The 22,538-nt window shown below is 39.7% G+C and overlaps 1 protein-coding gene across 3 annotated transcripts in view; it reads right to left on the bottom strand.

Moving 5' to 3' along the window:
- LOC126188044 (ES1 protein homolog, mitochondrial-like) overlaps window positions 1-22,538 on the bottom strand; it is a 49,680-nt gene that overhangs the window by 25,136 nt on the left and 2,006 nt on the right. For all 3 annotated transcript variants that reach the window (XM_049929472.1, XM_049929473.1, XM_049929474.1), the window contains exons 2-4: window positions 20,483-20,598; window positions 15,982-16,122; window positions 1,761-1,906 (exon numbers count right to left, since the gene is read on the bottom strand). In XM_049929472.1, the coding sequence (XP_049785429.1) occupies window positions 1,761-1,906; window positions 15,982-16,122; window positions 20,483-20,598 (403 nt within the window). The remainder of the gene's footprint in view (window positions 1-1,760; window positions 1,907-15,981; window positions 16,123-20,482; window positions 20,599-22,538) is intronic.

Raw genomic sequence — 22,538 nt, 5'->3', positions numbered from 1 at the left:
TCCCCCCCCCCCCCCCCCCCCCCCTCCTGATGCCATGGGGTACAGTAAGGTGTCAAAGTTGAGTGACTTTAGGAAGATACCAGACGACAGACAAAAATTTTCCAGTTGGCGTAATGAATCACAGTTCTAAATATGGAAAAATGTAATTAATGTGGATGAGAAGGAAGATCTAACCTGTAGTGTTCGGATACAGTATTAATAGTATCCTGCTTGACACAGTCAAGCTGTTTAAATATCTGGGCATAAAGTTGCCAAGCAATATAAGATGGAACGAGCATATGAGAATTGTGGTAGGGAAGGCGAATGGTTGACTTCAGTTTATTGGGAGAATTTTAGGAAAGAGTGCTTACCCTGTACCGCTGGTGTGACTTTTGTTCTTAAGTACTGCTCAAGTGTTTGGGATCTGTACCAGGTCACATTGAAGGCAGACAACAAAGCAATTCAAAAGCGAGCAGCTAGATTTGTTACCAGGAAGTTTGAACAACACGTGAATGTTACGGAGATGCTTTATGAACTCAAATGGGAATCCCTGGAGGGAAAGCTACATTCTTTTCAAGATACGCTATTGATAAAATTTAGAAAACCAGTATTTGAAGGTGACTGCCGAACAATTCTACTGCTGCCAACATACATTGCACATAAGGACCACAAAGATAAGATACGAGAAATTAGGTGTTGGGTCAATTTTGAGGAGACCCAACTGTGAGGTCATTGGTGTCATTGGTCTCATTGGATTAGGAAAGGATGGGGAAGGAATTCAGCCATGCCTTTCAAAAGGAACCATCCTGGCATTTGCCTGAAGCGATTTAGGGAAATCAAGGAAAACCTAAATCAGGATGGCCAGATGCGGGATTGAACTGTCGTCCTCCTGAATGAGAGTCCAGTGTGCTAACCACTGTGCCACCTCGCTCGGTGAGAAATTAGGGCTCACATGGAGGCATACAGACACTCGTTTTCCCGCACTCTATTTGCAAGTGGAACAGGAAAGGAAACGACTAGTAGTGGAAGAGGGTATCCCCAATTATATACCGTACAGTGACTTGTAGAGTATCGATGTAGATGTACTGTACAAAGCCATTTGAGCAGTCATTCTTCCCACACCCCATATTCTAATGGCATGGAAAGGAACACTAATACATGGTACTATGGGAGATTTCTTCTATCATGAACTTCACAGTGGTTTGCAGAGTATGGGTGTAGATATAAAAATGAGAAATCTTACTCTAAGATGCTTTCCTGTGAAGAGACAGGTCTAATAGCGATTCACAGAATATCACTAAATAGCAAGATTAGAAATGCTCACACAATAGAGAGCACAAAAGAGAACTGAAAAATTTAAGAAAATTTTTTCTTGTTTTCAGAAAACATTTTTGCCAAACAATTTTAACAAGTGGCAGATGTTTACTGGCTTCACAGCTACCTCATTTATGTGCAAATATGCTTCTCAGATCTCTAACTGTAATGCACCCTACAGTAAATTGTAATCTGGAAACAAAGTGGAGTATTTAGATACAAATTAGTAAACATTTTTCAGATCCTTGTATCTGAAGTGGAATTAACGTCTGTCTGCTAGAGAGAACCCCATGAATATAAGACAGTACCAAATATTCTCAGCTTTCTGGGAAAACACACAATAACTAGTCTTAGACACAGAATCCATTTCACTCAACAGAAATTTTGTTTGGCTTTCTGTTCTAAGCTGACAGAGCTTTGAACTTTTTTACCACCCTCAACACAAGTGTCAAACTATCTTTACTTACAAGTTCTTTGCTGCACCAAATCCACCAGGGAAGACTACCGCTGATGCAGAATCTGCAGTAAGTTCTGACAATGGCTTTACAGGGCCACGGGCAATTCTGGCCGATTCACTCAGAACACTCCTGTTCTCTCCATCAACTGGAGACCCCTAAAGAAGGTAAAATGTTCACAAAAATAATAATAGATGATTTCATATTTGGAGGATGTTACAAAATATAATCGCAAATTCATATCAGGACTGTTTTGAAGAGAATTACACTAGCACAGAAAAAAAACTGAAGGAAAACAATTGTTTGCAACTAAATCAACCACACAGATCACAAAAACAAATCTAAAAATTTCTAACTTTCAGTGTGTGTGTGTGTGTGTGTGTGTGTGTGTGTGTGTGTGTGTGAAAAAGGTCTTGTCGGCCAAAGGCTTATTTTGTGACAGTCTTTTTGTTGTGCCTCTCCATGACTTAACACCTCCGCTATATGGTGAGTAGCAACTATCCTTTTCATAAAATTAAATTAAATTGATACTTTGCAGTAATGTTGGAGTTTTATTGCCAGCTTTGTAACTTCAACTACAAAATCATTAGTAGGAGATTCTTCCCGAAGTCATCAAAATTAAGATTTAAGTTGTCCGCCTAGGTACTGCCAACTCATTTTTGATCCATTATGGAGTCTATATGAAGTAAACAAAAGAAAAATTCGGAGTAGGTATTAAAATCCATGGAGAAGAAATAAAAACTTTGAGGTTCGCCAATGACATTGTAATTCTGTCAGAGACAGCAAAGGACTTGGAAGAGCAGTTGAATAGAATGGACAGTGTCTTGAAAGGAGGATATAAGATGAACATCAACAAAAGCAAAATGAGGATCATGGAATGTAGTCGAATTAAGTCGGGTGATGTTGAGAGAATCAGATTAGGAAATGAGACACATAAAGTAGTAAAGGAGTTTTGCTATTTGGGGAGCAAAATAACTGATGATGGCTGAAGTAGAGAGGATATAAAATGTAGACTGGCAATGGCAAGGACAGCATTTTTGAAGAGGAATTTGTTAACATTGAGTATAGATTTAAGTGTCAGGAAGTCGTTTCTGAAAGTTTTTGTATGGAGTGTAGCCATGTATGGAAGTGAAACATGGACGATAAATAGTTTGGACAAGAAGAGAATAGAAGCTTTTGAAATGTGGTGCTACAGAAGAATGCTGAAGATTAGTTGGGTAGATCACGTATTAGTTACGTGACCTACCCATCTAATCTTCAGCATTCTATTGAATAGAATAGGGGAGAAAAGGAGTTTGTGGCAAAACTTGACAAGAAGAAGGGACCGGTTGGTAGGGCATGTTTTGAGGCATCAAGAGATCACAAATTTAGCATTGGATGGCAGCGTGGAGGGTAAAAATCGTAGAGGGAGACCAAGAGATGAATACACTAGGCATATTCAGAAGGATGTGGGTTGCAGTAAGTACTGGGAGATGAAGAAACTTGTACAGGATAGAGTAGCACGGAAAGCTGCATCAAACCAGTCTCAGGACTGAAGACCACAACAACAACAACAACAACAACAACAACTATCCAGTCTAAATTATGACAAGTTTAATACACATATTTCCTGGGAATTCAAATTTGTTGCCATGATACTTGGTTTGCAATAAGATAACACAATATACTGTTGCTTCTTGTGTCCAGACAGTTTTTTATCCCTACAAACAGAAAGATTAGGCTACATTTCAGTCAACTTGGAACATACAACAAAATCAGTGAACCACTTGTAGAGCCCAGTGGTACTATTTCCTGTTCTTTGCATAAAATAAGACTAAAGCCTCTAAGGCTAATTAATAATTATTTTTGAGAGAGAGTAATGCATTCAAGAATGTAACTTTATTTTTGCATATCGTTGAACACAGGGACAATACCAAAGTCAAGATATATAAAAAAAAGAGACAGTACAGCACTAGAACAAAACCAAAGAATAAACACATCGTAAATAACATTCTTCACAGAATAAATGCCAAAGTCCACTGTGCGATTTCATTGTGTCACCAGGTGGTTCCTACACAGGCCCCCCCTTTGTAGAGCAGAATACTTGTATTTTATAATTCTGCCCACCCTCTAGCACTTCTCTGAGAACAGTGGGTCTTCGGGTGTGGTTTCCTGCTTCTGGCTTGGCGTGTTGCTCTCTGCGGGCAACACCTCTTCGCCATATTGTGTAAGTGGCGATTCTTCACTGGTGTCTTGATTTTATTCATCAGCTGGTGACCACATGTGCGCTGGTTTAAATCTCTCAATGGAAACTGTTTGTCACTTCCCATCATGATTTATCTGCAGTGTATGTTCATCTCTCGCGAGTACTTTATACAGCCCAGTATATGGCAGTTGAAGAGGTGTTTGTACTGCGTCTGTCCTCAGCCACACATAAGGGTAATCGCTAATCTGTTTGTGAACGAATGGCATGTTGGTGCCATGTTGAGAACCAGGTGTCTGTCTTAACTGGGCCATGTGGTTGCAGACTTCTTGTAAGATGAAAGGCATGTCGCCCACTGTCACTCCTGTCGGTTCAACGAAAAATTCTGCTGGTAGCCTGAGGTTCTCTTCGTAAGCCAGTTGAGCCATGGATGCACCTAGGTTTGATTTGCAGGCAGTTCGGAGACCTAGCAGCACCACTGACAATGATGAAGTCCAGCTGTCCTTATGGCAGATAAATGCTGTCTTTAATGTCCTGTGCCACCGCTCTACCATGCCACTGCTCACTGGGTGATAAGCAGTGGTGTGGTGATGGCGGAATCACAGAGCTTGGCTAATTGTTGGAAAAAAGTGGATCCAAATTGTCTTCCTGTAAGGGGTGTCATGTATAGTGAACATCCAAAATGGGAGATCCAAGAAGCCAGAAATACTCGAGCTACCATCTCTGCTGAAATGTCCAATAGTGGAGAAGCTTCTGCCCATCTTGTATACCAATCCATCGATGTCAACAAATACTTGTAGCCTTCCGAAGATGGTAAAGGGCCCACAATGTCCAAATGAACGTGGGAGAACCTCTGTTACCGGGGAAAAATCTCCAACTGCTTTATGTACATGCCATCCAATTTTGTTCCTTTGGCACAGCATGCATGTTGTTACCCAACCATGGCAGTCCTTCCTTATACTCAGCCAGACAAAACATTCCACGAGTAATTTGATAGTTGCTCTGCTACCCGAATGAATGAGTCCGTGCATGCTGTCGAATACCTCTTTCTGTAGTTGCCTTCAGATGAAAGGCCTGGGTTTATTCGTAACTATGTCGCACCGTATCTTCACATTCACGCCCGCTGGTTGGATTAATTTTAACTGAAGTCCAGTTGCTACATCCTGTAAGTACTGTTGGAGTTGTGCGTCATTAGGTTGTGCAACAGCTAATTTATCGTGGTCTGAGGTTTGTGAAATATCAGAGACCCGCGACAGGAAATCGGCGACTATGTTTTCGACTCTCTTGATATCTGTAGTAAATTGACTGATGTATTCTAAGTGGTGAAACTGACATGGAGAACAGTTATCCTGTGACTTACTGAATGCAAAGGTTATTGGTTTATGGTCAACGTATACAGTAAATGCTCTTGCCTCTACATATCGGCGAAAGTACCAGATACCTTCATATATCACTAATTGTTCTGTCATACGAGCTCCATTTCCTTTTTGGGTTTGTAAGTTTCCATGAGAAAAAACCCAAAGGGTGGCATTTGTTGTTTACTTTCTGGTGCAGTGTGGCTCCCATCAAATCTTGGCTGGCATCAACTACTACTGACAGAGGTGCTTTTGGTACCGGATGAACACTGAGTAGTGCTTTTTGTTAAGTCAGCCTCTGTGTTCACGTTCCACTGCAACAGTCGTTTGCCATTTGCATTTTTACCTACGAGTATCTGTCAAGGGCACTTTTACCAGTGCAGCTCACGACAAATGCTGTCTATAGAAAATTACCACGCCTAAAAATTTTCTGAGATGATGGTAAGTCTCGGGACGGTTCGTGTTGCCGATTACCGCTACCTTGTCCTCTCGCGGGTGTATGCCCTCCATCGAAACTTTATATCCTAGAAACGTCACTTGCCGTTTTCGCGGTTCACATTTTGCTTTGTTGACTATTATTCCATACTGGTTTATGTGGGCGAACACTGCGGACAGTTGCTTCTCGTGTGCTTCTGCCATCGTCGATGAGATTAATATGTCATCAAGATACGCGAAGCATCCTTTCAACATGCACAACACTTCATCAATAAATCGTTGCCATGTTTCAGCTGTGTTCTTTAACCCGAAAGGCATTCGGACATATTCGAATAAACCGAAAGGTTGTTTTCGGTATGTCTTCTTCTGCGAACGGTATCTGGCGATAAGCTTTTTTACAATCAATAATGCTAAAGATCATTGCCCGAGATAATTGATTTGTGAAATCACGAACATTAGGCACTGGGTAACGATCTGGTATAGTATATGCCTTTAACTTCCTGTAATCGCCACATGGTCTCCACGACCCATCATTTTTCTTTACCAAATGTATAGATGATGCCCACAGGCTGTCTGATCTACGCATGACACCTGATGCCTCGAATTCTGCTTTTGCTGCCACGAACCGATCAAGGTGCTAACCTGCTTGGTCATTGATGTATTGGCTGACAGGGCGTGGTGTAAATGCGGTGTACAGTTTTGTGAGTTACTGCAGATTTTTCTGCAACCATGATATCATTTACGGCTTGTGACACCGCATCACAGTTATGCTTGCCAGCACGCTAAGTGTCACGTTTCATGATGCCATCTACTGTCTCTTGATTTCGTTTAATCTGTGCATTAGCAAGATCTATGGTAATGTGCATGTCACAAAGAAAGTCCACACCCAATATCATCTCTGACACCTCTGCCAGAATGAAGGTCCACTGACTGCTTTGTAAGAAACCTAAAGCGACTTCGAATTTATGTGTGCCATAAGCAACAATGGGCTACTTATTTGCTACAGTTAATCGCATCAATGTAGTGCCATCCGTTCCTTGATAGTCAGTAAAGGGAAGCACACTCACATCAGATCACGAGTCTATTAGGTAGCAACAGTTCGACTTGACATCTCCGACAAAGCCGTTTGGAGGTGGTAAGAAAATTATTGATGCTACTCACCCATCCGTAGTTTGCGTCGATCTCACATCATTGTCGCAGGCGCTCTTCTGTGCTACTGTGGCCCGCTGCACCTACTGCTGGCCACCACTCACCTTTGGATACGCACATGGCTGCGAACACTTTGTTGCTCTATCTGCGAAGCGTTGATGGTACCAACATACCTGTCCTTGTTGAATATCGCCATTGGCCTTGCTGTTTTCATTCTGTAACAAGTGTGAGACCTGCTGCTGCAACAATCTCATCTGTCGTGTTAATTCTTGTATTTGTTTGTTGACGTCCATATGCTGAGTCTTTGGTATTGCTGCTATCACTTCTGATGCTTCTTCCCCATTAAATATTGCCATGCAAGCCATCTGTGGATTTCCTATGGTCACATGGGCTTTGTCTGCTATCTCCAAGTGGTTCTGCATGTTGTCTTTTTCACAAATTACTAGTGCGGCTTTTCCTGTGCTTGATAATTGATCTAGCCAGATATGTTTCAGCATCGCATCTGACAATTCTACTGCGTTCATGATACAACGCAAATGTTCCAAAATTCCGACAGTGTCCTGTCACCTATAGTTTCTTCTTTAAGCACCTGCCGTATTCATTTATTTAACAGTTTACGTATTCTGGTGAGTAACACATTTTTCAACGCCGTGTACGGTTGTTCTGCTGGAGGTCTGAGTATTACATCTTCTGCTGTGGTTACTGCTCTAGCATCCAGTGCATTCACCGTTATCGCGAACTTCGTCTGCTCATCATAGATCTTCGTTTGGGTAAATGTGAGCTCAATCATTGCAAACCATAGCTGCAGTTTGTCCAGTAGAAACTGCAGTGTTCAAATTTTTACGTGCTGCATGTTTCCCGTCGGGCTGTTGGTTTATACAACCGCACGTGTGTTTGACGTTTGAGTAATAGGCATCTCCGATGCCAACTTCAGTGCTTCAAGTTGTTCATGTATCTGTTCTTGAAGGTTCACGAGCTGCATCTCTTCATTCCTCCGTGAACATTCTAAAGTTGCTGAATTCTCTTCGTTTGTACATCATAATTTTCTTTACGGTCAGTGTTTGTGGTCACCACTAAAGCCACTGAGGCTAATTAATCATTATTTTCAAGAGAGAATAATGCGTTCAAGAATATAACTATTTTTGTATGTCAAACATAGGAACAATACCAAAACCAATATATATAAAAAGAGGTGGCATAGCACTAGAACAAAACCAAAAAATAAACACATCGTAAATAACATTCTTCACAGAATAATTGCCAGAGTCCACATTACAATTTCGTTGCATCACCAGGCGGTTCCTACAAGACCTTATGAAAATTTTTGGAAAGGTCATGAATTTGATTAGGGATGTAATTTCGTATCTATGTACAAAGCTTGTACATCTCAATGTAGCCAAAATAAACGAGAAAAGAAGGAGGGACAGTTAAGAGATTTTCAGATATACAAGATGTTCAAGGATAAAAATCTCTATGACGTAAGTGGTGTTAAGTTAGCTTGTATTTCTATTTTTTCCAGTTTTCACCAGTTTCCTTCAATTCATAATAGCAAGAAATTTAAGACATAATGGAAATTATTATTCTGTAATTTGAGAGACTGAGATGTACCGTGTACTCTAAGTTGCACTTCTTAGATGATAAAAATGTTTGTTATCAGTTCCTCATTATGCTAGAAATACACCTAAAAATGTGAAATGAGAAAATGGGAATTTTAACTTTCAGGGTCTGTGACCATCTTGTTGTGGTTAAAATTTGGACGACAGTAGCTTCAATCAGATGATTAAAACTGAGATCAAACCTAGGCAGCTAAAAAACTAGCTGGTCGTTGAAGGACGCACCAAGAAGGTTATCATTGCCAGTACTACTAAAATGGGATGAGAAAATGAAGACTATATGGACTAGAGTGTCAGTTATCTTCAACCAATGTAATTGGATAGATAAAAATTCTGCTCAAGAAGAAGTGACAGGAGAACACACACACACACACACACACACACACACACACACACACACACACACACACACACACACTCCTCTCCAGTCCTTTTCCTTCATTCCTCTTTCTTCCCCTAAACCCTTCTGCTGGAAGAATGAGCAAACGGCTCCTGCCGCCACTTGGCAAGTAGATTTTTTATCTATCCAATTATACTACATTAACAAAAATTATCTTAAACTGTTTGATAAATAAAATACATACATAAAAATTTAAAAATGAACAACAGTTCAGAGGGAGAAAGTAGCTGGAAACCACTAAGGGTACATACCACAGTGAAAGGTACTCTCCCCACTTCCATCCCAATGCAAAACATTGAGGTGAATTAAATTTTATTATAAAATTCACTTTTGTCCCAAAAAGTATGACTTTGTTAGCTGCTATCCCATCATCTACAAGTATTTGGGGTAGGGGGATAGACAAGACAACAGCTTGTCTCAGGCCAGCCAGCGGGGCACTCGCTGTGAAAATGTGGGTGAGCCTAAGAAGACTCCCACAGCTGTATTAGGGGAGTCGTCTTGATATAAAAGGAACTCATGGTTAAATCTGATGTACATAGCTGCCACAGCATGATGGCCTCTTTCCAAGAGGCTTGGAGAGAAGTATTCCGTGCCTTGTTGGTCGCCTCAAGTGTCCTCAGCTTGTTGAGGTCATGGTAGCCTGCCAATTCGAATCACAGATTTTCAAAACCTGATGTCACAGTAGAAATCATAGGCCTGAGACTGGTACTCCGAGTTCAAGTTTGTCTCATGAGATTAGTTTTTTAGCTAATTTGTCATGGAGTTCATTTCTTAAAACACCCATGTGGCTCAGTGCCCAAAAGAATGTTACAGTGGAGTCTGAACTGTGAAGGTCTACTACTAGGTCTTGAATATTAGTGGCCAATACGTTTATGGGTTAGCAGCAATATATACCTTTTAAGTAGCTCATGGAGTTTCTGTAAACCATGAAGTCAGTGGTGAAATTTTTAATGTACTGCAATGCCCATGACATGGTGACCAACTCTGCAGGGTATACACTGCATGCACTTAGCAGAAAATACTACTTCTGGCTCATTGTGTGCACAAAAGTATGATTCACCTGTGTAGATGCATGTCGAATTTGGCTAGTCATGTATAACTGAATGGAATAGGTGTTTGAGAACGGTGGAATCAGAATTTTGCTTAGAGCCACAGGCAAAGTCCAACTGAATTACAGGACTGGGTAGACACCAGGACAGCATGCTGAGAGGGAACTACATACTCAGACTGGAAGGGACAGCTGGGCTTCTGACTGGTTCGATGCAGCCCACCACGAGTTCCTCTCCCGCACTAACCTTTTTATCTCTGAGTAGCAATTGCAATCTACATCCTCAATATTTGCTGGATGTATTACAGTTTCTGTCTTCATCCACAATTTTCACTCCCTACAGCTACCTCTAGTACCATGAAAGTTATTCCCTGGTGTCTTAGCAGTTACTCCATCATCCCTGTCCCTCCTTGTCAGTGTTTTCTATATATTCCACTCTTTTACCAGTTCTGCAGAGAACCTCCTCACATCAGTCCACATAATGTTCAACAGTCTTCTGTAGCACCATATCCCAAATGCTGCAAATCTCTTCTGTTGTAGTTTTTCCACAGCCCATGTTCCACTACCATTACAATGCTGTGCTCTAAATGTACACAATCTCAGAAATTTCTTCCTCCCAAGTGGAGGGAAAAAGAATAGCAAGAGGACAGACTTGCAGCACAGAAGGAAAGAGATGCTGCAAAGACTGGAGCCCCGTGGTAGCCAAGCACAAACCTGCTGAAGAGCATCAAGCCCCCGGAGGGGGGCGGGGGGTTCACGATTCACGATGGTGGAGAACTGAAATACAGGTGAATATTATCCACATACAGTGACAGTTAGACCATGGGTCCCACTGCAGTCATTATGCAGTTGGCAGCAGTTATGCTAAGACCCAATCCCTGATCCACCCCAGATATCTGTACATGTTAGTTGTTGCGGGTTGAACCTATCCACACCTAGAATCATAGGGATAGGAAAGTCTGGATAAAAGTGTGTAAAGAGCAGAAGCTCCACTCATGCAGTGTACCCAGGATGTGAGGGAGTCAAGTCATATCATATCATATGCCTTCTGTAGGACAAAGAACACAGCAATCAAGTGTCAGTGATGCACAAAACCATCACACACTGCAAATTACAAACCAATCAGTTGGTCTACGGAGGACTGGAATGCCCAAAATTCGCTACAAAATTGCAATATACATTCCTTGGTTTTCAGGCATTCACACAGTAGTTGATTGAACACTCCTCTGAATAATTTGCACAGCCTGTTTATTAAAGAGATTGGTCAGTAACTAATCAAAATTTGAGGGTCTTTTCCCCATTTTAAGACACAAATAATAATACCATCCTGCCATACGGAGGAAAACCCCCCTTTTCCCACCAAATATGATTGAAAAACCAGAGGACGTTTCTCATCCTGAGATTGCTAAGATGCTTATGCATTTGGTTGTGGATTTTGGCAAACTGTGCTGCAAAACATTCAGCAATGACCACATGAACAGTACAGATGTCGACATTGAGGAAGATGCCAGGAACTACAGTGGACAGTTGGTGGCCCAAATGTGGTGTTACGTCCATCCTTGACACAGTGGAGTGTAGAATCCCATAGATGATACATAGTGTTCCAAACACTCCTCCTCTCTCTTTTTTATTAAATACCGTGCCTTGCTCAAAGTATCTTGAATGCTGTTAAATGTTCTGTGGCAGGATGGCACTTATGATAGTTTTGCTTTGTTTTGTTTTAGGGCGCAAAAAACAACTGGGGTCATACGTGCCCAAGTCAAAACTATAGAACACAAACACAGATACGAGGGAAACGATTATATGTCAGTCCCAAAGGACAGAATAGGAGACAGGATAACAAGGCACGTGGTAAAGGGCTAAAAAAACACCATACAAAAATGGAGGTCCAAAACTAAAAATTAAATGGTCTTCACCATATTGATGGGATAAAAAGTAAAACACTGTCGATAGCCCACACATCATTCGCCAAAACAGCTGATAAATCAGATGGCAAACCCAACCTGGAACGTAAATAAATTGGTAAAAAAATGGCATTCCTGCAGGAAGCGGCGGACAGTTAAAATTTGGGCGCAACTTATGATGGTGAAGTGCTCTGCGACATTGATAGCTGTCGCTAATTCTTCAGACCACCTTCACACCAATGGTCATCAGAAAGAGCCTAAGAATAGTGTTTCACTGCTTCTGCAATGTGTATAATTGTGTCATAGCATCTTGTACAACTTCTTCTGTATACTTGAGTGGTTTCAAAAGTTACTTTGGAGGTTAAAGCTTGCCAGTTGGATTTCTAAAGTGACCAATGTGGTGCATGTTCCATTTATCGATGGTCTGGTACCTGGTGCCTGTCAGAGGAGATGGACCTTTATAGCCAACAGAGAACACTGCAACCACACTGCACTCACACGACAAGTGCGCCACCATCTCACCCCGTGAGTGTGCTGGCCAATACCATTCCACATGGCTGGTATTTAGGCAGCCACATGGTGCACAGCCAGTCAGTTCAATGCTCACACTTGATACCGATGGATCAACCTTCACTGTACTATAACTGAAGGATAACTACTTAGTCTCTCTCTCTCTCTCTCTCTCTCTCTCTCTCTCTCTCTCTCTCTCTCTCTCTCTCTCTGATTGCGTCTTTGATTTGTCCTTCTGCTGCTCTTGATTTTGTTGCCATTGTTGTGGTGACTGTTTTGCAGAAAGCCTCATTGTCCTAAGACTGTTTGTCCTTGTCCTGGTCTGTTGTCTTGTCCACAGTCTATCTGTCCCATTTCATTCTCAGTATTGTTGGTTTGGGTTACTCTTTCGCAGCAGCTCTACCACCTGACGACTCCCTCTGTTTCTGCATTTATCAATGTGCGTACCAACATCTGGCTACCACAGATATAACAGATGGGTCACGAAAGAGAGAGTGATAGGAAAGTGGTCACTGTCAAAGAGGTCATCATGGATGAACAACTGGATTAAGGGTGAAATGCTTGGGCTGCATACTGTAATATCTATGGCCCAGTATGCTCCATGGGCCATACTCAACTGTGTTGCAGCTCCAGTGTTAAGGAGGCATACTTCCAGTTCTGAAATTAACTGCTCTATTACTTGCTTCCTGCTAGATGTGGTTTGACTGCCCTGCAGAGTGTTGCGGGCATAGATGATCCCCAATGGGAGGAAGTGTGGCAACAGTTGTTCCACAAGTTCCACGAGCTTATGATATGGAATAGATCTGCCCTGAGTGAGCATACTGTTACCCAAATTGACTGGTTGTCTTGAACTGCCACAGTTTCTAATGCATACTCACTGAAAGTGTAAGAGCTTGTGAGTGTGCTCATAAAAACTACTACCAACAATGATGGATTTGATGTAAACTGGATACATAAAAGGTATCTTGTTCATACTTAAAGATGACAAAATACAACATTTACAAAAATAAATTCTATTCACATCAAATGCACCAACCAGTAATAGCACATAGCTTATAAAGATAATATTTGAAACTGTGGCATTTGCATGTGCTTTTCAGCAGACACTGCCAGCAGTGTCATGTGGGTGTTCAAGTTGGATACTACACTTGCCATGACCTCTGTGATTCCATATTTTACTTGCCTGTGTACCAAAATTACTTTGCATGGTTTATATTTCTTATGCCATTAAAGATGTTACGTTAGATAATAATTCATTTAAAGAGTCGGGTTGAAGAAAACTAAAGCAATTGGTTCTGTACAGTTTATTTGGACAGAACATGAACTGAAAACAATACAATGATACGTAACGTGACCTCTAAGCCTATAAATGTATGCACTTCCCCATGAGCATTTAGGCTTATTTGTGAGTTACTTTATGTAGCTTAAGACTATTCTTTCTGATTAATGATACTGAGGAATCATTTTTCCTGTTTACAAGTGCTTTGGTACTTTTGACAACAAAAAGCACCAACTATTACACATTACTAATTTGGCACAGTCATTCATGAGTAAGCAAACCATGTTGCTTCTCACCCCGTTTGTGCTTTCAATAACACACTTATCAAAATTATGTCTAAAACTCTAAGCACAAACATTGGGGAAAAGCATTTTGTTTGAATCATATCTCTTCCTCTGTAATCTTAAGTTGACAACTTCATGCTTGTTATTATATGTTGCCAGAGCCAATGTTCCAACCCACTGAATGCCCGGTCCATAATATAATTCCTAGCATTCGTTTCAACAGGCCTACCTTCATTAATACTGGTATCAGCATACAGAGATAAACAAACATTGTCTTCAGCAGACAAATCACTCGCACATCCAATGAAAGGCAGTTTTTCAGTTCATTAATTTTACTAGGAATGCTGCTGCTTCTACTTCATAGTTACTGTCTCTAGGAGAAGTCTGTTTATAGTAATAATAGACATATATAGCACATGTACTCCTGCTTCCAACCATTTCGTGGTTCCATAAAGCAAGGTGATGCATCAGATAAGCCTTCTGAGTCTCACTATGTAAATCAGTTGTTCACTCCCAGTTTTAGTTTTCAGCTCAAGCTACTAGGAGGTGCTTGGGAGAACGTCATACTTTTTAGGGAAGAGTTCCCACTGTTAAGTTTATAGGCTATTTGGTAACAGTAACTCCATTTTCAAAAGTGTCAGCTATTTCCATGACAAATAGGCCCTCACCTATATCCCTTGGAAGCAGGAGTTTGAGAATGTGCTGATATACTGGCTACAACCTCTACAAACAGGAAACTTCCTCTCTGCCTAATCCACAAGCAGACTCCACAGTTTCTTCTTCAAGTAACCTCACTGTGTCCGGAGATAAGGTACATCCAATGCAGAATCCTATCCTAGGCTCTCAAAGTGCTGTTGTGTTGCCCACTCAAACTACATAACATCCTAGACTGTCTATTAGTCCTGCTCCCAATTCCTTATACCTCAAACATTAATCTCTTGTGGCTGACCCACATGCAAAGCTTGTCCAATGTAACTGCATAAACTGGAGTCCACACGATATTTATTGTTGTTATTAACCACGAACACAGAGGAAGGATAATTATTTGTAGAAATTTCAATTTAAACTTTTAGTCGTCTATTAATTACAACATGTATGTAAGTAACTTTGTGAATTCTGTTGGGTTTTAAAGCACAACTACTGAAATAACACAACGACCAGCCTTGGCCACAGGAAGCTCTACAGTTATCTGATTTTAATTATAACATCTAAATTCATATGTAATGAAGACTCTTGCATCTGCTTGCTTGGTATTAGTTCTGTGAAACTACAAAACAGTGAAACTAACCCGGTATTCTGCCAATAGAAATAAGGTATTTGGTAAATAAGCAGAATCTGACTACATTGAAGGTTCTTTTAGAGGATGCAGACTAGTTTGAGAATATTCAACTGACAAAGTTTATGACCTTCTAGTCACTCTCTCCACTATTGTTAATATGCCCTCTCCTCATAAAACATTGAATTCAATGAAGTGTGTGATTGAGAGATGGTGATAATTAAGAGTGTTCAATTAGTGTTTCATGACTGCTATAGAATTCAGGCTCTGATGTAATAAAAAAGAATGTTCAACACTGTAGGAAAAAGTAGAATGATACTTACTGTAAAGAAGACATGTTACATTGCAGATGGGCACAATTTTGACACTTCATAAGCAAAACAAGATTCAGCCAGGTCTTAAAGGAAATGTAATGTAAAAAGAATGATTCTACAATAATCACATCTGAAAACAAGATGTAAGCCATCAGAAGACATAATAGTGTGTGTAACAGCAACAGACAGGATGTAGTCATCTGCATGATGCACTGTGTGATACTTTCCTTACTGATAAGGTGCAGGAAATAATAAAGAGGACCAATAGTCATAATATAGCCACTGGCAATAAGTATTTTGTGCAAAATACTACAGAGACATTAAGTCCATTCAGTTTTAGACTGATTAAAATGCAAAATCCAACTAATATGTTGAAAGATATTTACAACTTCAGTAGTGATATTTATGGATTAAATACACCTATGTTAAAATCAGTTCACCTAACAGAACTTATGATAATGTAGGCCCTATATGGTTGACTTACCTTCTGGTGGTCAATGACATGCATCTGCTTTACATCAGGAGCATACACAACAGGTTCAGCCCCTTTCCTTGTAATATGGGCCAGTATAGCAGTTGTTTCGTGTATTTCTGAGCCATCATAGACACCACAACCAGACAAGACCTGCACAAAGGTGCATCACAGTGCTGAACAAGTTAGTACAACAGAATCTCATAATCAAAGATAAATGTAAAATAGATAAATAAAAGGAATATAAACTGTGTTCCAGAATATACAAGATAAAATTCTTATTTTTTTCTTTTTTAATTACTGCTCTGAGGTTGGTATTTTCTTAGGGGCTGATAATTTGCTTGAAATGGGCAAATATAAATCAAGGTTTTAAAACCATTACATTAAAATAAAGATATAACTAATTATGAATTTGGTACATAAGTTTTTATTTGCTCTTTTTATCCCAGAAAGAAACACTGAAAGTAAAAAAATCTTGACAGAGGTATATTTTCAGATATTTACAGATTATCCTTAACATAAATAAATGAAACGATATGTTGAGAGCAAGGCGATTAGATAGAAGTATTTCATTAATTGTGAAAAGCATCTGACTCTGTACTATGCCAAACACTAATTAACGAGAGTACAATCACACAAGGTTTCAAACAGAATTTATGACTGGACTGAGGATGTCTTGGCAAGTAGGATGAAGCATGATATGTTGGCTGTAGAATTATCGACAGACATAGAAGTAACTTCAAATATGCCCTGGGAAGTATATGGAGACACCTGCTGTTCACAGTGTGTTACTGACATTGCCGAGACTTCAGACTGTTTGCAGATGCAGTTATCGCTAACAAAGTATTTGCCAAAAAAGCTGCACAAATATTTAGTCCAATCGATAAGATGAAGGTGGTGCGAAGATTGAGAATTTCCTTTATATATAAAGGAATGTAAAACTCTGCACTTACCAAAATGAAAAAATGGTATGCTATGACCACGATATCTGAGCCACAACTGGAATCGGTCAACTCATACAAATACCTGGTGTCACAATCTGAGGGCATGGAATGGAAAAACAAAGTACGCTCAGTTGTTAAGTGAATCAGGTGCCACACTTCAGCTTATAGGGAGATTGCTGAGAAAACACTTGTACGGCTCATCCTATAATATTCCTCAATATTCAAGTGTGGGGAACCCATACAAAACAGGACTACAGGACTACTAATGGATACTGACTCAGCTAATACAGATATGTCAGCACTTTCTCAAATAGAAGTGGCATAATCACTGTTCCAAAAATGGACCCTTAGATAATGATAATAATAATAATAATAATAATAACTTGCAATGCAACTATGGAATAAATCACTACCCCAAATCAAAGTGGTAATTAATTTGAATGAGTGAAGTGACTCATTGTGGTTAACACACTGCACTCTCATTCTGGAGGGCAACTGTTCAAATTCCCGTCTGGCATTCAAGAATACAGTGGTTTTCCTAAACTGCTTAGATCAAATGCTGGAATGGTTTCTGTGACAAAGACACTGCCAATATTCCTCCCCCCTGCCCAAGCATTTGTTACATCTCTAACAACCACGTCAATAGGATGTTAAACCCAAAGCTTCCTTCTAATTAGCTTAGTACTTACCTAATTCATGCCAGAAAATTGAAGCCATCTGTTTCACTATTCCACTCCAGAATTCAAATCAGATACATGAAGATTTGTAATTACAGTATCCATAAGAGTGCCCTGCTAATTTCTCATCATTTATCTTCTGCTTCATGTCCCTTCAGTTTGTCCTTGCAAAAATTGAGAACTTGCTTTCAATATTAAGAAATGTACAAATTTGCACTAACAAAATGAGAGTGCGTCTGTGATGTTCCTGATTGCTTCGTGGCATCAACTGAACTTATTTGGCTTGGTCTCATAACATAATGATGTGGAATGTGACATCACACAAGTACAAACAGAAATCAGCTACAACACTGACAATATTTCTCTCGTGAGTGTATTAGTTTTTTTTTACATGTTGGTTACTGTGACAAGAATGATCTGTTGTATACCCTGAGGTCTAGGGTAATCCAGACGGTGACACTTCGGTTGCACGCTAGTGAAGCCTTATCAAATGCACAAGTTAATCCACCATTTTAAACATTTTTTCTCCAAAACATAATTTTAACCGTACCCATGTCAATTCAAATGGGTCTGTAATGACATACGATATGTCATACGGTATGATCTTTTGCGGCATTGCAACAAAGGCAAAAAAATTTTCATACCACAGAAGCAAGCAGTATGATTATTCTACATCTAATTTACATCCAATCTCCTCAAATCACAAAAGTGCATGGCAGAGGGTGTTCCCTACCAAATACTATGTATTGGTGTTTCCTCCTCTTCCATTCAAGTATGGAACCTCCATGCAGAACATAAATATAGTGGGGCCCTCGCCACACCAAATAGAAGTTTATTGTATAGATACAACCCAAAACAAGTGTCCAACACTCCCTTGATTCCTCAATCCAACCACAAAAAAATCTGATATTCGATATAAACTTATTTTCATTAAAAAGTGTCAGTGCCAAATGATTTTTGAGAGTAAAGAAATAGTGGATCTACCTCATTGTCTTTATATAAGTCTTTCCGGATACTGTATATGGAAAGAGAGTTGGGCATTGCATGACTAGATTACAATCCATGCTGGATGGCATGGAGAAGACAAATTCTGTTTGAGATATGTCATGTTTTAGGTCAGAATATGTTTTAAGAACCCACAAAAGATGGATGTCTTTGCAATTTTATGAGAGCTTTTTTGAGTCACTTCTGCTACCTTTCTTGTAGATGGACGTGATCTGTGCTTTCTTCAAGCAATTGGACACACATTTTGTTTCGGTGATCTATGTTATACTATGACCTAAAGAGGGGCTAATTCAGTTTCAAATTTTATATTACATCTGATAGGCATTCAATTAATCCAAGTTTAGTTTCAGTTTCACTGCCACCAACATCAATGTCTATATCATACACCTCTGCATGGTGTGAGAATTTAAGTTGGGTAGTACTCCCCTTATCTTCCTTTGTTGGGGGGGAAAAAAAAGTCTAGTTATGTTACGTTACGTTAACTGGGGACCTAGAAACGACGGAGAGGTTCCGTCCCCGCCACAGCCGCAGTGGTCCACAACCCCACGACGACTACCGCAGTCCACTACACCCCCCCCCCACCACTCACACCGAAATCAGGGTTATTGTGCGGTTCGTCCCACAGTGGACCCCCCCCCCCCCCCCCAAGGGAACGCCTCATACCAGATGAGTGTAATCCCTATGTTTGCATGGTAGAGTAACAGTGGTGTACGCATACGTGGAGAATTTGTTTGCGCAGCAATCGCCGACATAGTGTAGCTGAGGAGGAATAAGGGGAACCAGCCCACATTTGATGACGCAGATGGAAAACCACCTAAAAACCATCCACAGACTGGCCGGTTCACTGGACCTCGACACAAATCCACTGGGCGGATTCGTGCCAGGGACCAGCGCTCCTTCCCGCCTGGAAAGCCGCACGGCCAACAGGGTGAGCCAAGAGTCTAGTACTTTTGCATTTCATTTCATACATTAACTTTCAATTTCTGTTTCATCCACAAGTGCAAATTGTGTGTACGATTAATGTACCTTAGACTTACTGATAGCATAGCTTGCCACCATATTCTTCTTAAAAAACACATTGTTTTACATATAACAACTGAGATTGAGTTCTTTGGCTATGGATTAAATTACTGGAAGGAATACAGAACTCTGATACTTCATATAGCTTTATTCATGGAAAGACATGTTTTGGATTTTCACTGTTCAATTGCACTCACTAACTGAAGCTGGGTGAAAACCAGAAATATATCTCAGCCTAAATAAAGCTAAATGAACAGTGGTTGGTGGCTATATTTCTTCAAGTAATAAAAAATATTACTGATGATGATGTCACTGATTAAGAAGTGAACCAGCTTTATCATTTATAGGACATGTGAAGCTGATACAGTGCAAATCAACAGGACAACAAATACAACACAAGCATAAGTAACATGCTTTATGAGAACAGAAAAAGGTATTGAGTGAGGTCATGAATTACAGTGTAAGTATTATGTAGTTCTCTCAATTCATATAATCATTTTGTGAGTAATTATCAAGATCACATAGGAGAGAGAGGAAATGTGTCTGTTTGATCATGTTATGAAGATCTTGGTAAATCATTTTCCTTATTGGTTTCATATTTTGAGTAAGAAGGTATTGCTGGGTTAGCCAGAAACACAAAGGTTGTGGGTCTAAAAATTTAATTTTTGGGCTGATTTTTCTGCGAGCCAAATGACAAGGAGTCTGCCACCTACATGCAGAGGCTTGTCAAGTATGGCTGTCTACATGCTGGCAGAAGTGCCCCCACTCCCTTACACCCCTGGTCACAGTAATTTGTCAATAAGAAACATGGTTTACGCAACATATATAGCACAATTTTTCTAAGTGAATAAAAACCTTAGTACTTACCACAGCAATTGTCTTGGATGAAGCAGCAGATGAAAATGCTGCAGTACATCCGTACTGCTGGAAAACTAGCTTATTGACATTTGGTACTATGAAACGCAGCATGTTTCTCCCGTGTCCTACAAATGCGATCTTGTGTAAATACAGTATCATATGAAAATGTATGAATGCTTCACATTTAAATATACTGTTTTAATGATCACCATCCACATATTTCTGTCTTAACATTTTAAGATAATATTTACATAAGGCATGTAAACTATTACGTGCAATTTAATTTAATTAATGGTTATCACATTACATTAATACTTGTTTCATAGATCATGAATACGACATTTCATAGTGATGGGTATGTTCAACAAAGTTTCCTTTACATGATATTTTTTAAAAATTTTCCTTAATTCAAAGCTATACTATCTAAAAATTCATGTACTGAGTAGGAGAAGTTGTCATTCAGAAATTCTTTTAATTTGTTTTTAAACAGTGATTGGCTGTCTGTCAGATTTTTAATGCTATTTGGCAAATGACCAGAGACTTTTGCGGCAGCATAATTCACCCCATTCTGTGTCAAAGTCAGATTTAATCCAGAATAGTCAAGATCATCCTTCGTTCCATGCACTTTGCTGCTGTTTTTGAACTGGGATGGGTTAATAACAAATTTCATAAGTGACCGTATGAATTGCAAAGATACTGTGAATAACAGAGATTCCTTAAATTGATACCTGCAAGGTGATCTTGGGTGGACTACTGCTATTATTCTGATTACATGTATCTGTGCAATGAATACTTTTTCTCTTAATGATGAATTACCCCAAACATGATGCCATATGAAAGGAGTGAATGAAAAATAGGCATAGTAGGCTAATTCACTGATATTTTTATCACCAAAATTTGCAACAACACTAACAGTTTAAGTAGCTGAACCTAAATGTTTCAGCAGATCATCAGTATGTTTCTTTCAGTTCAGTCAGTCAACACGGCGACCCTGCATGCAGTCCGGACCTCTCTCCCTGTGATTACGCTACTTTTGGTCCCCTTAAAAAGACTCTGAAGGGCAAATGATTCACCTCTGATGACGATGTCCAGCTGTACGGGCAGAACTGGTTCACATCATAGCCCCGGGAATTTCATGGGACAGCCATTCATCGCTTTGTGTCACAGTGGGACAACTGTCTCAACAGCCAGGGTCAATACTTCTAACATACAGGTACTGGTTTCTGTAATTATACCTCTGGCTCGTTTCTTTTTGAACACCCCTCACATTAAGGACAATACAGGATCCAAGACTGAAACCTGTGGGACACCATTCTTGATAACTCTTCAATTAGAGAATTCTGCTGATTTTTTTGCAGATCATCTGCACTGTTAATTTCAACATTCTTACAATTAAATATGAATTAAGCCATTTGTGCACTGTCCCTCACTTATCACAATACTTACCTAGAAGAATTTCATGAACCACACTGTCAAAAGCCTTTGAAAACACAAAATATCAAAATGGGTGATTTCGGTTATTCAGAGCATTTAATATTTCATCAGTGACAGCATATTCTCCTGAAAAGCCTTTCTGAAAACCACTGACATTTTGTTAATATTTTCTTTTTACAAATATGTGAAGGTACTCTTTAATACATTACTTTTTAAATAATTTTGGATAAAGCTGTCTGAAATGAGATTGGGTGGTAGTTGTCAGCATCAGATCTATCCCCTTTTTTGTGCAATGGTTTTAACAATAGCATATTTCAGTCTATCTGGAAAAAATGCCATGTTTCAGTGAGTTATCATATATGTGGCTGAGAATCCTACTTACCTGTTGGGAACAAGCTTTTCGTACTCTATTGTAAATGCCATCAATTCCATGTGAGCTTATGCTTTTGAGTGAATATTATTCTCCTAATTCATTACAAGAGATGGGGGTGGGTTTCAGTTCTATTTTCTCCACACACTTAAAAATTTTTATTAAAAATATTTTCTACTTCTGACTTTTTGTTAATAAACTTTTCATTGAGTTTGATAAAATACAGTGTGCTTGTGCTCTCAGTTGCCCTGTTTCCCTTTT

This window comes from Schistocerca cancellata, chromosome 5 (genome assembly GCF_023864275.1).
Source record: "Schistocerca cancellata isolate TAMUIC-IGC-003103 chromosome 5, iqSchCanc2.1, whole genome shotgun sequence".
Lineage (NCBI taxonomy): Eukaryota > Metazoa > Arthropoda > Insecta > Orthoptera > Acrididae > Schistocerca > Schistocerca cancellata.
Note: the sequence above shows the minus strand (reverse complement) of the source record. Positions and strands in the feature narration are given on the sequence as shown.